Genomic DNA, 14,051 nt, shown 5'->3' on the forward strand with positions numbered 1-14,051 from the left:
TCTAGGTCTCTGAGACAAGAAAAATGGTAAAGAAAGACAGTTCCTCTGTGAATATGAAAACAAGCAGCCATATGCACGGAAAAGCAGACATCTCAAACAGAAATGCAAGCAGCAGGGACTCACCATCCGTCCTGGGATCCCAAGACCACCTTTTTCTCCCTGACAACCAATGCAAAGCCAGAAGAAAATTGGAATAGTATAGAGTCGAAAAAGTGCATTTACAGAAAACAAAATAAAACAAACAAAAAGAAAACCCTTAGAGTTTTCAATTGTTATATTCACACCTGGCTGTTCTATTTTTCCTTTTACCTCACTGCATGCAGGGGTGGATTAAGAGTGCCTAGGTCCCCCCCCCCCCCCCTCCTTACTCCTAGTACATTTTACTTTACCATTAATCTGTAGAGCCGCCCCTCTAGATCTGGGGCGCAAGCAACTGCTCTATGTACTCCCACCCATCACTCTTACCCCCTTGTCCTTAATCTGTTATTAAACGCATGTATGTTTTCTTCAGAATTTCAAATAACAGAACTAAAAAAATCATAAACCAAGTATGGATCAGTCTATCCTGGAAAATAATCTAATAGGGCTGCATTTCAATTAAAATTTTATTTGCGATTAATTACGTGACTGAAGTCATTTTTTTTCCACAACGCTGCAGCTCCTAGTGACTTTGGGAAACTCACTTAATCATCCATTGGCCAGAGTCACAAGGAGATGCAATGGGGGGGGGGGGGGGGGGGATAAGAAAAACATACCTTGAAGTGCTCGATTAATCATGATTACAAATTGTAATCAAAATGCAGCCCTAAAAATGTAAAGAATAAAAAGTAAAGAAATGATAAGAAAAGTGAAGATACTTACCTGCAGCAGGTATTCTCCAAGGACAGCAGGTCATTCATTCTCACATGTGGGAGACGCCATCCACGTCACCCAGAACAGAACACTTAAAAAGCATACTACAGCTTGAAGAACACACAGCAGCATCCTCACTGCACATGTGCAAGTGCCTTCCTGCTCACACCGAGAGCACAGGACCAGCAGCATAATAGAATAACTACCAAGACGGGAGACAACTCCAAGGGGAGGTGGGAGGGTATGTGAGAATGAATGGCCTGCTGTCCTTGGAGAATACCTGCTTCAGGTAGGTATCTTTGCTTTCTCCGAGGACAAGTATGTCATGTTATTCTTACATGTGAGAATCCCTAGCTACCAGACTTACCAAAAAAAACAGCAGGACAATAGGACCCAGGGACATCGAGAGTCATTGTTATACTCTGGGCAGGAATTCTGATGCCACATCAAAGGTATCTTAAGAGCTCCTGGCCACAAATTTATGACATGCATTCTGCTGTTTGGCCAGCTGGTGAAGTGATTTGGCCTGCTCCAGAGAAGTACCAAGTTCTGCAAATAGAAGCTCGTGTAGAGCTGATAAGACTATTCAGGAGATAAAAGTATAAAGGCCTGATACATCTTCCACAAAAAAGAGTCCAGGGTTTGAGCTTCCGTGCCTGGGGGTATTTCTGGCTCTTTTGAGCACAGATTCTACCACCTGGGAATGATGAGGCAGCTGAGTCCTGTCAAAGCCTGGAGAACTCTAGATCCAATACATGGTATCAATTTTCTTGGGCAGGACAGGGACTAAAAGAGGGGGCTCCCAGTTCTTCACAAACATCTCAGCCCTGGGCTCATTCTCCATCTCCAAACAAATTGGAATGATAGCCACTATTTCCCTGACAAAACTTGGGAAGGAAAGGCAGTCTGGTGGAGACTTTCTCCTTTCCTCTGGCAGGGAAGGGTCCTCATAAAACATTCGTGAGTGCTCCTCATCGGTGTCAGCAAAAAGCTCCTCATGGGAGAGCTGAGACCAAGCTTGCCTTAAGAAAGAGGAACCATGTCCTTGCCTGCAGAGGCATTGAGGGGTAGACTCTACCCTCGATTCCAGCGAAACTTGCTCCATTGATGTCGAGGGAGTGTCAGCATAGGCGGCTGTTGACACCGGTACTGCAAATGGCATCGGGTCGGAGGCCTTCTCTTCAGACTGAGGGCCTTGTGGGGCAGCAGGAAGAGGCATGGCTGGTGCAAGTACCCCAGATGCCAATGCACTCTGCTGAAGGAGCTTGGGCCAGATGCGCCCATCGAGGGCCACCATCAGGAAAGGCTGGGGCGTCGGGTGAGAGGCAGTCTGCTGAAGAAGAAAGAAAAGAAGAAAGGGGAATTTGTCTGGTTCTACTGGAAGAAGGGTAGCTGGCAAGAAGACCAGCGAGACCTGAAGTGGTCCACAACCTTGTGAACTGACCATCTGAAGAAAGTACCTGTTGGTTCAGCTCTACCGGCCAGAGAGACTGTAATCCTGCATGCTGCAGAGAGCCTGTGCTGTTTCCTAAGACGGGGACTCGCTGTGGAAAACAGCTGGAGTCTAAAGGGAAAAACCTGTGTCCACTTCATCTGAGAGACCACCTAGAGTCAGCTCGGTGAGAATTATTTCCTATAGTTGGGGATTAGCCAGTGGGTTCTTACCTCAGCAAAGGCGGGTTAGTCGGAACTTTGTGATCAGGAAGATGTGCTGCTAACTGTATTACTTCATGACCTAGTCAGTATTACTAATCAGGATTGTGTAATAACCTAGTAACCAGTGATATCACTGTTTTAGTTAGACAATACATTCTACAGTTGCTTATCAGCATAAGGGAGCTACATTTGTACAGCTGAGCTGTAGTGTAGGGTGTATTATTCTATTTTCTTACCTATATAATAAATTAATATATTTCACAGCAGTGACTTTACTTTTATTCCAGTTCTCTCTAACAGAAGAAAAGTTCTAGTGTAGGCCCAGAACAGCCAGGTTCCTTTATAATATATAACCCCTGGACAGAGCTAGGAAGTTGGTATAGCCAGACTCCTGTAAACGGAACCTGGGAATTACTCATTGGGTAGCTTTGCCCAGTCTATTCCAGGCATATGGTGCAACAGAATAAAAGGAGTTAGCAGTGGAGGAGAAGGGTGCAGATAAGAGATGGTCCGACTGTATCGGGCACAGCGCTTGAAGCCACTGGGTACCTTCGATGACATGGACTGGAGGAGAAGGGTGCAGATAAGAGATGGTCCAACTGTATCGGGCACAGCGCTTGAAGCCACTGGGTACCTTCAATGACATGCAAAGGAATACAGCCGTGGCCAAATCAAATTACTCAATGGTGACCTTAAAGGGAGGCAAATCACCAAGAAAAAGAGAGGGACAAAACCTGACCAGAGACCAGGCTTAAGGAGGCCTAATGAGCACGGAAAAAATAAATAAAACTTACAAGTGGGGAAAAACTCAAGTAAAACAATACAGAGGATAGGGAAAAAACCCATATGGGGAAAAACTGAGGAAAAGAGGGAAAAATCCTGTAGGGATGGCACAAAACAGCTGAGAAAAATCACACCAGATGTAGTGAGGAAGCCACAAAAAAGCCTGTCTTCTCCTCACAAATGGATGAAAGACTGCTGGTCCCACACTCTCATGGTGAGCAAGAAGGCACTCATGCATGTGTAGTGTGGATGGTGCTGCATGTTTTTAAAGCTGTAGTATGCTTTTAAGCATTCCGCACCAGGTGACATGGATGACATCAGCCACATGTGAGAATTAACACAGCCTGCTTGTTCTTGGAGAACAGAAAATACAAACTGAAAAATTACAAGACGAACATAAAATACAAATTGAAAAATTACAAGTTAAAGAACCTAAACAGAATGCAGAATAGCTATAAACAGCTTTACAGTTTTCACAACCTACTTCAGAAAAAGTAAGCCTACTAATTAATAATCCTACATAAACCTTTCCTAAATGGAGGGCTTCAGTCAATTTGGACGCATACAAACACATTTGTGATCATGTGCAAAGCTGACAAGCTTACCAAAATTGTATACATCAACTTTGGAATTAAAACATTTTTTGGTACCAGTTTTTGTGTTCCCACATGTGAGTTAGTGCCCAATTTAAAAAGGAAGCAAGAGGGTAAAGAACACAGATACCACTGTTTGCCAAATAAGAATACAATATCATTTCTAACTGCTATATTGGAGAAACAGGCCAGATGCTTAAGACAAGATTCAATTTACATAGACATCATATGAACAATACTAGTGCCAGCAGGGTTCCCACGCCTGTTGGTCAACATTTTACAGGACCAGGACACTGTACCAGTGACTTCACAGTGAGAATCCTCAAAGGTAACTTTAAAACCATACAAGAACGTAAGACCTTTGAAGTCAGAATGATTGAATATTTTAACACCCAACAGAAAGGACTTAACAAGGATCTGGGGTTCCTAGCCCATTATAAACCATAAAGCTGTATGTCTCTGTTGATCACCCTCCCCTCACCTATCCACACCCACCCTGTTAGAATATCAATGATATGCTTTGATGTCCCCATGCATACTTCCTACCCACCCCCCTCCTCCCACCCTGTCAGACTGTCATAGTAATGCTTGAATGTTTTCACTTATATACACTGTCAGCTAGCACATTTGCTTATTTCCAATCTGAGGAAGAAGGGCAACCTTCGAAAGCTAATCAAGAAATGTATTAAGTTATGTCCAATAAAAAAGGTATCATCTTATTTTCTTTTCCATGTTTTATTTTGTTTGATTTCTATTGATAACCTAACTGCCAGATAAATCGCCTCCTCCACTAGGACACCATGCCAAAACCTTTCTATTTCGCTCTCCCTAGTGACAGTGGTGCTCTGTGGACAGTTTGTTTGATGTGTGCAAAATGTGGAAAATGAGAGGAAAGCAAGAAAGGGTTGGCAGCTGCCAGTAAGTGGGACAATAAACCCTCCTACTGAAATGAAGCCCTTTGATGCTCAGGACTGTCCCTCCTACTCAGACTGGAACATCTGGCAGACTTACTTTTCTTCTGGCTTCCACCATAATGAAGAACAGCTAAGGATTTCTTGTTATCCTTTGGAATCATGTAGATCAACCCATGACTGAGGGCACAGTTAGGTTTTGAAGAAAAATTCCTGACTTTTGTCAGATTAGAGAATTCCCCTTTGCTTCCATTAGAAAGGAACCTCATGTTGGTAATAGGTTGTCATCCTTGCAAAGATCTTAGTAACATCCAGGAGAAGTGGCTGGCAACACCACCCAAGAATCTATTTTTGATTTTATGATGTGAACTTAAAACTGACAAATAAATAATCACAGAGGTCTCAGTGTATCAGGTAATAAAGAGGGCAGCCCACATAGTCAGCTGGTAAAAGTACACTTTTTTCATATATTGCAACAGGATGGTTAAGGTCTCTTTTAGTATATTGATATAATATTAATAGGCAAACAGTCTAAAAGATGTGTGATCCACCCAAAGACCAAATATGTGCCAAAAAGCTAGTGTCAAAAGAACTAAATCAACGGAGGTAATCATATAAAAATACACAAGCCTACAGGCCAGAAACGGCTAAAATGAAAAAGTCATACCATGTATCCTTTTTAAAGTATCTTAAGGGGGAAAGGGAAATGGGACTTGATATACCGCCTTTCTGTGGTTTTTACAACTACATTTAAAGCGGTTTACATAGTATATTCAGGAGGCACAAGGAGCTGCAGTGGGAATCAAACTCAGTTCCCCAGGATCAAAGTCCACTGCACTAACCACTAGGCTACTTTGAGTCAAAATGAAGAACAAACATATAACCCAACCCTAATCCGGTATATGGACAATTCATCATAAGACACTTCATCACGCAACAGTTTATCACATCACATTTCATCACATGACAGTTTATCATGTGACACATCATTAAGCCACGTGACACTTTATCACTGTGGACATTTCATCGTGCGACACTTCACAAATATTCAAACCAAATGTATTCAAATTACATGTGTGCGGAAAACTTGCGACAAATTGAGGAGGAGGGAATAAATACCAGCACACATTAGCACCTGTTCTTTTGCTCCTATATATGACCTTCGCTAAAACTTTTTTCACATGCAATTTTCACAAGGTTCATATTAGATGCAAATTAGCATACTTGCCACTTAAACATGCCACTTCATCCCATGATAGTTTATCACTGCATTACTTCATCACCGAGCCAGATGAACAGCTGACAATTCATCACGTGACCCTTCACTACCACAGACATTTTTAATGCAGTACTTCATCATGTATTCAAGCTACAGGTCCTGTTTACAAAGGTGTGCTATGGGTATCTTATCATTTAGTGCATGCTAATTGTTAATGTGCCTTTAAAAGGACTCCTAAATAATTAAGAAGTGATCAAATCTGAAATGTTACTGAGTTCCAAACCAAAGCTGCTTGGTACTTAAGAGAGGAATTAAGCATCTTACATGATTTAACATTTGGTTACGAGTTCTATGAAAATGACCTTTTTGAAGAAATGTGATCCAATCTCATAAATAATCAGGAGAATCACCACCCATAATTTTAAAAATAATAGTACACAACTTAAATTGTGTCCTAGATTCAATTGGGAGCCAATGCAGCTCCACTAACAGCAGGGTAACAGAATTAAATTTCTGGGCTGTGTATATCAACTGTGCCACTGTGTTCTGTATAACCTGTACCTCTCTGATTAAGGTCTTAGAACACTGTACATAGATAATATTAAAATAATCTATTTTAGATAGAATTAAAGTGTAGACTAACAATCTAAATTTCACCAGTTCAAAGTATTTGCGGATTGGTCTGTTTTTTCAGCATATGAAGGGATTTTTGAACTAATGATTTCACATTAGATGGCGACATCAACATACATTGGCGACATCAACATACATCTTGACAATCAGGAAGACCATAACACCAAAGATGTCAAAGACTTCCTGGAATCATGGGACTTTAAACAACCCAAAGCCAAGTAACTCACACAATAAGGGCCATTTACTGGACCTATTCAATAATAGGATTTCAGACCAAAGAAATCTCTGCATAGAAGATAGCAGCTGGATGCCCTGCCCGTTCCTTAGTCTGACCACTAAAAACTGACCTTCACTCTGCATCAGAAAAAGACAGGAAACAACAGAGGTAAACAGAATAAGACCTTTTAAATCTGTACAAGGGTAAAGATTATAGAAGATGACTTCTGGAATATGGCAACAAATGAGGTACTAGACTCACAATCAAAAGACTTCATGGCATCCTGGGATACTAGCAGCAGGATCATGCTGGACAAGATAGCACTCAAGAGAAGCAACATAAAGGTCATCAATAGGTCCTCCCCCCAGATTAATCAAGAGATATTAATGGCCAAGAGGCTATGCAGGAAATTAGAGAGGAGATGGAGCAAGGATCATACAGAAGAAAACAAGATGACCTGCAGAAAGGCTGTGAGAGTCTACAACAAACTCATCAATCAGGCTAGAAGAAATCACTATGAGCATTATATCAAAACAGACCAGCCAAATACCAAAAACTTTTCAACTTATTGTCCAGGCTACTAGACACACAAGCTACAATATCACTAAATGAGGATTCCCTCCCCCCTCAGCGATCAAACTAGCCATGTACTTTGAACAAAAGGTAAACAAAATCAGATCACTGATTAAACAAAATCAAATCACTGCAATTTCTCCACCCCTAGCTGTCTGTTCGTCTGTCCAATTTGCTGTCTGTTGAGCAGGGACTGTCTTTTCATGTTAATTTGTACAGCGCTGTGTAAGTCTAGTAGCGCTATAGAAATGTTTAATAGTAGTAGTAGTAGTAGTAGTAGATCAGACCTACCAACACCAAAGACCCATGTTGATCAATTCATAGGGAACCTGAACCCATATGTGTAGATAAAACATGGTCCGCCTTCAAAATACCAACAGTCGAAGAGGTAAAAACCCTATTACATAAATATGCAAAAACACACTGCAACCTGGACTTATGTTAAAACATCCTCATGAGGGACGCACCCATATGGTTCAGAGTCTCACTGACACAACACTTAACTTTTATACTTAAAAGCGGATATTTCCCACGTAACAAAGGAAGCATCATACTCATTCCACGTCTCAAGAATACCATGAATAAGAAAAATGATGTATCAAACTACAGACCGGAGGCTTCCATTCCTCTTCGGGTCAAAATCATGGAAGGAGTGGTCTCAAAGCAACTGATGGAATATCTATCCCGTTTCTCGGTGCTCCACAAACAGAAATCTGGATTCAGACAACAGCACAGAATTAGTACTGATATCATTCTTGAATGATGTGAAAATAGAATTAAGCAGATCCAAGATGGCAGCATAGCGTTTAATTGCACCAGACTTGCCCAGCTACCTGATCGAAGTGCTGTTGGGAGAGGCTCTGGACCCCCGCAGACGATGGAGAAAAGGAGAGGGAAGGTGCGGGAGAATCCCTCAAACCCCACCAGGACCCAACTCCACCACCAGACGACCCTGGATAAGTCTGGGTTAGCGCCTGGACCCAGGTAAGTTTCTTTTCCTGCTTTCGGAGCCGGTGCATCAGCGTTGGCCAGCAGTGTCGACGGGGTTTCCTTGAGCGCTGTCCAACGTGCGGCTCCCCGCCAGCCAGGAAGAGACAGCGTGGAGTCAAGTCCGGCAGCTCAGGCTCCGAATGAAGGGGACCTGAATGTGCAGGGAGGGAACCTGCCCACGCTGGGAGAAATGGTTAGGAGCACCAGGCTGGAAGAACAACTAGCAATACAAATATTGCCATCACAGATAGTGAGTACTTTGAAACAGTCTATTGATGCTCCCCTTCCTGTTTTTTCTTCGGGATCTATAGTAAAACCAGCCGTAGTGACAATGGAGTCACTCTGGGATCTGACATTTACCATTCAATCTTCTTTACAAGTATTGATAACTAAAAACACTAGTGAAATTAAGGTATTACACTAAAAGAAAAATTAGATATACTAGCCATCTCTGAGACCTGGTGGAAGGAGAATAACCAGTGGGACACTGTCATATCAGGGTACAAATTATATCGTAGTGATAGGGTGGATCGAATTGATGGAGGGGTAGCTTTGTATGTTAAGGAGGGCCTTGAATCAAACAGATTGAAAATTCTGCAGGAAACAAAACACATCTTGGAATCCCTATGGATTGAAATTCCATGTGTAAAGGGGAAAAAGATAGTGATAGGAGTGTACTACCGTCCACCCGGCTAGAATGGACAGATGTAGAAACGTTATCAAAAATTAAAAAGACTAACAAACTGGGGAACATAATAACAACAATGGGTGATTTCAATTACCCAATAGTAATTACTTCTACACCAATTGGGTGATATTGAGTTCTACAGACTCCCTACATATTGAATTCAATTACCCCAATATTGACTGGGTAAATGTAACATCAGGGCATTCTAGGGAGGTAAAATTCCTTAACAAAATCAAGAACTGCTTTATGGAGCAGCAGGTACAGGAGCTAACAAGAGGAAAAATTCTAGACCTAGTCCTTAGTGCAGCGAATGATCTGGTGCAGGACGTAATAGTGCTGGAGCCACTTGATAACAATGATCATAATATGATCAGATTTGATATCAGCTTTGGAGTAAGTACACATAGGAAATCCAGTATGTTAGCATTTAACTTTCAAAAAGGAGACTATACTTCCAAGAGTTGGCACTAAATGGCACTTGCTAAAACAGCAAGGATTGAAGAACCAAGGAACAACTAACAAACCCGAAACTCGGTTGCTGGCTTGTTTTAGTAAAGAGGAATAGGGAACCTTCCCACCCCTGTGTAGTCCAGGGAAAAAGAGAGAGGACTCATACAGAGCCAGGCACCCTGCTCATTTCTACTCTAGCAACAGGAGGAATAAAGAACTGCTTACCATCTGATAATATCATCACTGCAGAACCAATGTGTCTATTCTCTAGCTACCAATGAGCCTGCAAGTGTTTACCAACTAATTAGATCTTGATGACAGTTAACATCTGCTTCAGTGTACCAGCAATTCAACTGTGAAAACCAACCCAAGCTCTCACCTTTCTGGTAAGTGGGTTTGTGTAACAAGGAGAAATAAGGAGTATATGTATTGTGAAAGATCCTTCCCTCCGCCCGAGGGTCTTCGGGATCTTGCCTCCACTCTGGCCACTCAGCCTCCCGGCCCACGGCAGTCCACAGGGCAGGGCTCAAAGAAAATAAACTCCAAACAGGTAAAAGTCACCAAGCTCCTTTATTGCCCTTCAAAACAGTTGCTCCTGTTTTTCTCTCAGGGCCCAGGTACAGCAGAACCACAAACACGTCCCCTTCCAGCTGCTGCACAAATCAGTTGGAGCCAAATTAACAGTCCCCACAGATAGGTTCCTCTGTAGTCCAACTTCACACCCCAAAAAGAATCCCTGTATCTTGTCCACCCCGAGGGGTTTCGGCAAACAGTTCAAAACCCACAGTTCTGGGGCCTCAGCCCACAAAAAAGAAAAAAAAACACTGTAGCTTACTTTCCCCTCCCCCACACAAAAGAAGGTTTGTTTTCCCAACAGTTCAAAATCCACAGTGCTTAGTGCCTTAGCACTCAGTTCAGACACTCAGTCTCTTCAAGGAACACAGCCTGAACTCTTTTGGGAAAGAGGAAAAGATCCCACCCTTTCTGGGTCACTCTATTACTTCACTGACCCTTCTCCCGCATGACCTTTCCTCTTTCCACTTTCAGCCCAGCTGTGACACCAAGAGTTCACCTGGTTTTTCAGTTTAGCTTTCAAGGCATGAGCCCAGGCAGAAAGGTCCATGGGTTCCTCAGAGCCTGCCTCCTGCTCCTTCTCTCCAGCAGCTTGCCAGTCCATGGGCTCATTCTCCTCCACTCCGGGCGTCTGTTTCTCTCTTACTTGATTATGTTCCAAGTGCCCATCCCTTGCCTTGTCAGAGCCTTCTCCCAGGGAATGCTGGGGCCAATAATCCCTATACCAGGGTTTTCCCCGGGGATGCTGGGAAATGTAGTCCTTCTCCCACCTCCATTTTCTAGGGGGCACTACCTTTTCCCTTCTCTCTCTCTCTCCCTGAGGAATGATTAAAGGTAAGGCTCTGCTCTGTCTCCCTCGGCTCTTGAGCCTCCTTCCTTCTCCCCCCTCCACTTCCATCTGTTCAAAACCCTTATCCTCCCCTTCACAGTATGCATTTTTGTATTACTGGAGGAGAGTAGTATATCTACTGTATATAGCTGGCCATCCGTTTTGAAATATTTGAAGCTGCTCCCTCATAAACTGAAGGACAGTAAAGGTTCTGGTTTCAGCAAAAAAAAACAAAAAACTGGTGTGATCTCCATTATTGTATAAAGTGTGAAGTCTGATGCAGAGCTTGCTTGGCCTCCCAGAGAAATCCTGGTCCTGCCCTGGTCCTACAACCAATAAATAATAGTGTGCTCCCCTCTTGTCCAACTATCCCAGGCATAATCTAGGCAGCCACCTAGATCACCTTAAAGTGGGGATTACGTGTAACCTGCTTGTTTTAAGGTGCTACACTGTCTTTTTGAGTAATAATTTCCATACCTTTTCCTATTACTGATATTAGACAAATGGATATGTAGTTGCTCTCCTCATGTTTACTCCCATTATTATGTAGTGGGACTATATCCACTGTATTTAGAACCTCATCTTTTTCCAAGGAGAACCTAAATAGATCTTCAAGAAAATTATTTTTAGTTTGTTCAATGGAAAGAAGTCTATCAGGCTTATTTTCGAAAGAGAAGGGCGCCCATCTTTCGACAAAATCGGGAGATGGGCGTCCTTCTCCCAGGGTTGCCCAAATCGGCATAATTGAAAGCCGATTTTGGGCATCCTCAACTGCTTTCCGTCACGGGGACAACCAAAGTTTACGGGGGCATGTCAGAAGCATAGCGAAGGCGGGACTGGGGTGTGCCTAACACATGGGTGTCCTCGACCGATAATGGAAAAAAGAAGGGCGCCCCTGACGAACACTTGGCCGACTTTACTTGGTCCTTTTTTTCTTATGACCATGGCACAAAAATGTGCCCTAAATGATCAGATGACCACCGGAGGGAATCGGGGATGACCTCTCCTTACTCCCCCAGTGGTCACTAACCCCCTACCACCCTCAAAAAAATTTTTAAAAATATTTTTTCCAGCCTGTATGCCAGTCTCAAATATCATACCGAGGTTCCTAGAGCAGTTTTAGTGAGTACTGCAGTGCACTTCAAGCAGGCGGACCCAGGCCTATCCCCCCTACCTGTTATACTTGTGGTGGTAAATGTGAGCCCTCCAAAACCCACCACAAACCCACTGTACCCACATCTAGGTGCCCCCCTTCATCCCTAAGGGCTATGGTAGTGGTGTACAGTTGTGGGGAGTGGGTTTTGGGGGGGCTCAGCACACAAGGTAAGGGAGCTATGTACCTGGGAGCTTTTTCTGAAGTCCACTGCAGTGCTCCCTAGGGTGCCCGGTTGGTGTCCTGGCATGTCAGGGGGACCGGGACCAGTGCACTACGAGTGCTGGCTCCTCCCATGACCAAATGGCTTGGATTTGGTCGTTTCTGAGATGGGCGTCCTCGGTTTCCATTATTGCCGAAAATCGGGGACGACCATCTCTAAGGTCGACCTAAATGTTGAGATTTGGGCATCCCCGACTGTATTATCGAAACGAAAGATGGCCGCCCATCTTGTTTCGATAATAAGGTTTTCCCCGCCCCTTCGCGGGGACGTCCTGCGAGGACGCCTTCAGGAAAACTTGGGCGTCTCGTTCGATTATGCCCCTCTACGGAACCAGAGGTCATAGGATGAGGGAAGGGGTGGGGACAGAACCAGGCATAATACAAAGAAATATTTCTATACAGAAAGGGTAATGAACATATAGAACAGCCTCCCAAGACAAGGGCAGTATCAGAATTCAAGCAAGTTTGGACCGAGCACTGAGAATTTCTGAGGCACAAGAAGGAGTTACAGAGACTAGACTATTGGTCGAGATGGGAAGAGAGGACAGGACTATGATCTTTTTCTGACACCATTTTTTATATATATATTTTTCCATTGCCATGGGATTAATTGATACTGTCGTAGTTTGTCAGTACTACATCCAGAATATCCTCACTTTCAATTGCTTCTTCCACTTATTGCTGCAGGAATGCTCTTTGTAAGGCATCTAGGACTTCTCAAATCTTTACTGATGTGATGTGATGGCAGTCTCCAGTCCATATTTTGTAAACTGAAGTCTTCTATAAGCTAGACCTCTTTGTGGATGCCATCCTAGTAGTGAAACCTTTTTTATATGCAGCAGGATCCACAAATTTCCCCACTAATTGCTAAAGGGAGGACGATTCTGGAGTCCATCTGCCCAACATTCAGCGCTATTTAACTGGCCAGGAAATATTCAGTGGGAGATAGCCGGTTATCTCCTGCTGAATATTCGCAGTCAGCGCTTAGCAGAAAACTGGCTATACAAGGCGATATAGCTGTTTATCCACGAATATTCAGCGCATCACCAGCTAAGTTTGGCGGTCAAATTGGGCCGCCAAAATAGCAGGCCTATCTTTGGCTGGTTTAAAGTTAACTGGCCAGTGCTGAATATCGACTTGGCCGGTTATGTTTAAACTGGCCAAAAATAATCTGGATATTCATTGCCAGTCACCGAAAATAGTCTGGTATTGACAATTCGGGCTCAGCACCGAACACGGAAGGCAGCCTGGCTAACTCCCACAGTCTGGGCCCCATATTCCAAATCTGACTCTGCGTGCAGTACTTCTGAATTACAGTCCGTTCTATTCACAAACACAATGGCGCCACCCTTATCAACATGAAAAATAACCAAATCCGGATAATGTTTTAAAGAATAAATCGCCTGATTTTCTTCAAACGTGTAATTCCTAAATTGATTAATCTTTTCTCAAAAAATTATGGACGGCCCTTAAGACCACATCTTTAAAAACACTCAAGGTTGAACTTATAGGTGTCGGCGGCATCCATTTACAGTGATTCTTCACAACCAAAACGGAATTTGTATCAACAGGATGTTGAGCAAAAAAAATCTTTCAGCACCATTAACCTCCTGGCTCCAGATCATGAAGTCCACTAAGGACTAGGTCTAGAATTGTTCTTCTCCCTCTTGTTGGTTTCTGACCTGGCTGCTCCATGAAACAGTCCTCGA

General features: G+C 43.2%; 1 protein-coding gene across 3 annotated transcripts in view; it reads right to left on the reverse strand.

Annotated features, from left to right (window-relative positions):
* COL13A1 (collagen type XIII alpha 1 chain) overlaps nucleotides 1–14,051 on the reverse strand; it is a 1,024,165-nt gene that overhangs the window by 771,003 nt on the left and 239,111 nt on the right. For all 3 annotated transcript variants that reach the window (XM_030203528.1, XM_030203531.1, XM_030203529.1), the window contains exon 6: nucleotides 124–159. In XM_030203528.1, the coding sequence (XP_030059388.1) occupies nucleotides 124–159 (36 nt within the window). The remainder of the gene's footprint in view (nucleotides 1–123; nucleotides 160–14,051) is intronic.

The sequence above is a fragment of the Microcaecilia unicolor genome, chromosome 5 (genome assembly GCF_901765095.1).
Source record: "Microcaecilia unicolor chromosome 5, aMicUni1.1, whole genome shotgun sequence".
In the NCBI taxonomy this organism is placed as follows: Eukaryota; Metazoa; Chordata; class Amphibia; order Gymnophiona; family Siphonopidae; genus Microcaecilia; species Microcaecilia unicolor.